Here is a 2750-nt window from a genome sequence, read left to right as displayed (position 1 = left end):
CGAGAGGGAGTGATATTTGCCCGGCTAAAGGGCTTCTCGCACGTGGCAATGGAGGTGGACTGCTTGGAGGTAGCGAACCTCTGGAACTCGCATCACAGTCCTAGATCGATTGTGAAGCCTATCTTCGATGAAATCAAGGAAAGAGCTGCAAACTTTGTTTCCTTTTCGATCCAGCATGTCGTAAAAGAAGCCAACAGTGTGGCTGACCTATGCGCAAAACATGCAACCACCCTCTCAATATCAGATGTTTGGCTGGACTCTTGTCCATCCTTCCAGCTAGGAAGCTGATTGTAACCGGATATCTATCATGCAATAAAATTCCTTGTTTCGCGTCAAAAAAAATGAAGGCGCCTCGCCGTATCCGCGCTCCATCTAATTCTGCCATCCAAACACCTCTTTGGCTAGAGTTAGTTCAGGGTTAGAATCTAACTCTAACCTCTAACTGAGTTAGAGTATCCAAACAGGGCCAATGATCAGTTGCGGGATGAACTCATATCATATCCATCATTGCATAAGAGAAGAACACCAAGCACGGCCACAAGAACACTTAACAGTGAACCTAATTTATTAGACAGCTGGTCGTGGAGCCTTGTGGGCGAGGAAGACGTCGGTGAGAACGGTCTTGGACTGCAGCGACGCCTTGAGAATCGCCAAACCCTGCAGATCAACATGCGGTAATTGACTCACTCAGATTCATCCATCTATTGTGCCTAGGCAATCGAGAATTCAGGATCGATGGTGGTGTGGGATTGCCGGATTGGTCACCTCCTTGTAGCCGATCCGCAGGATCTTCTCCTGTAGCGCGCTGAGGTCCCTGACGAGGAAGGTGTTGAGCAGGGTGATGCTGGAGATGGCGGACATGGTGGTCACAGTGAGGTTGTCCGTGACCGTGTACGTCACGACGCCCTGCACGAACCCTTTCGCCCTTCCCGTGGCGGCGGAGACCGCCGCCTGCCCAGAGCCGCCGGAGTTGTGCTCGGGGCGGCCGTAGCCGTAGTCGCGGCTGTGGTCCTCGCCGCACCAGAAGAATCGCTTGCACGCGGCCGACTACGACGACGGGCCGGGCAAGCAGAGGAGGGGGATGCTGGAGGGGACGGCGGGGCGGAGGAGCGCGCCGATGTCGGCGCCGGGCAGGAGGTAGGCGGCGGCGTCGAGCCTCTGGACGCTGGCGTAGAGGTCGCTGGCGCTGCCGGGCACGGAGCGCCTCCCGAGCAGTCTGACGGCGGTGCCGACGGGCAGGGCGAGGAGGGAGAAGAGGAAGTCGACGACGTCCTTGCCGGCCTCCGCGAACAGCACGCGCCCCGCCTTGGCGTCCACCAGCAGCTTCATGCTCATCGCGGGGCTCGTCCTGCCGGTGGTGGTCGCCATCTCTGAGATCTCTCGCCCGCCGCAGAGAAACAAACAGGCGGCCCGGTGGTGCACTGTCAATGGCGAAGCCGGTCGCTGGGGAAAGCAGTCAAATATCTGGCGTGGCTGACAAGCCAATGGAGCACGGGTCTTGTGCTTTCTCTGAGAAGGCAGCAAACGGTGGCAGGCTTTCGGAAGAACGGGACGGGACTGCGCTCCTCTCAAAACAAGGTCACAAACCAAGTCTGAAGCACGTCAAGGCAAATATGGGTAAGCAAATTCCGGTCGGCACCTCCTAGTTCACATGGTCTCTTCTGTTCAAAGGAGCGATTTCCCGATCGCAGTGAATATACAACAAACATGATGCCAGGGGTGAAACAGAAAGGAACGGTTTGCAGTGATGAATGTTGAGTGCCTGAGAGCATTACTAATAGAACTCTCAAACCCTCAAACCCTTATAGCAGTTTTAATGGTTGAGAAATGGCATTTTTTGACACTTTTAAGGGTTGAAAAACATGGGCAAAGACTAGAACCCTCAAACCCAACCCTTAAACTGCTTTAAGGGTTGGATTTGAGGTTTCTAGTCTTTGCCTCAACCCCAACCTTTAAAACTGTCATTTCATATATCACGCATTTCATCACATGACATATCACAAATTCCATCACATTTGACATAAAACAATAATCATTCTAGTTATTATTACAACACCGAATAAAACAATAATCATTCAAATTATTACAACAATATTTGAGCAAATTACACTAATTGTTCGAATCAAATAGGACATAGAGAAGTAAAACAAAGATACATCATGGGCCAATGCGCCGCCCATCCAACTGCCAGTGGTGCTCTATTAGATCATCCCGGAGCCGACCATGAGTGGTTGCATCCTCAATCTCACGATGTGCTTGAAGAAAAGCCTGTATGCGAGAAGGGTTTCTTTCCGGTTGCACACCGGTACCAACATTTGGCATAGAAACAAGAGAGGTTTAACCCTCTTTCATCCTCTAGGATCATGTTGTGTAGAATCACATAACATTTCATGATGTTCATCAAGGTTTTTTTGTCCCAAAACCGAGCTGGACCACGAACTATGGCAAATCTTGCTTCCAAAACACCGAAAGCTCTCTCAATATCCTTGCGGGCTACCTCTTGTGCCTTGGTGAAATGAGCATCTTTTCTTGTTAAGGGCACCCCATTTTTCTCCTTGATGGACTTCACAAGAGTTGCCCATTCGGGATAGATGCCATCGGTGAGATAGTATCCCATTGAGTACTCATTGTCCATGATTTTGTAGTTGCAAGATGGAGCATCCCCAGAAATTAATCTTTTGAACAAAGGAGATCTATTGAGGATATTGATATCATTGAGTGTTCCCGGCAACCCAAAGAATGCATGCCAA

The 2750-nt window shown here is 50.5% G+C and overlaps 1 protein-coding gene across 1 annotated transcript; it reads right to left on the bottom strand.

Annotated features, from left to right (window-relative positions):
• Positions 1-472: 472 nt before the first annotated feature.
• On the bottom strand, positions 473-1556 carry LOC123058934 (uncharacterized). Its single transcript, XM_044481604.1, has 2 exons — positions 766-1556; positions 473-657 (listed from the first exon to the last, which is right to left on the bottom strand). The coding sequence occupies exon 1, from the start codon at positions 1366-1368 to the stop codon at positions 1048-1050; it is 321 nt and encodes a 106-aa protein (XP_044337539.1). The 5' UTR covers positions 1369-1556; the 3' UTR covers positions 473-657; positions 766-1047.
• Positions 1557-2750: the final 1194 nt, after the last annotated feature.

The sequence above is a fragment of the Triticum aestivum genome, chromosome 3A (assembly GCF_018294505.1).
Source record: "Triticum aestivum cultivar Chinese Spring chromosome 3A, IWGSC CS RefSeq v2.1, whole genome shotgun sequence".
Taxonomy (NCBI): Eukaryota; Viridiplantae; Streptophyta; class Magnoliopsida; order Poales; family Poaceae; genus Triticum; species Triticum aestivum.
Note: the sequence above shows the minus strand (reverse complement) of the source record. Positions and strands in the feature narration are given on the sequence as shown.

What these genes read in the sequence shown, in the direction of transcription:
- LOC123058934 (XM_044481604.1), bottom strand. Translation starts at nt 1,368, where the DNA reads ATGGCGACCACCACCGGCAGGACGAGCCCCGCGATGAGCATGAAGCTG.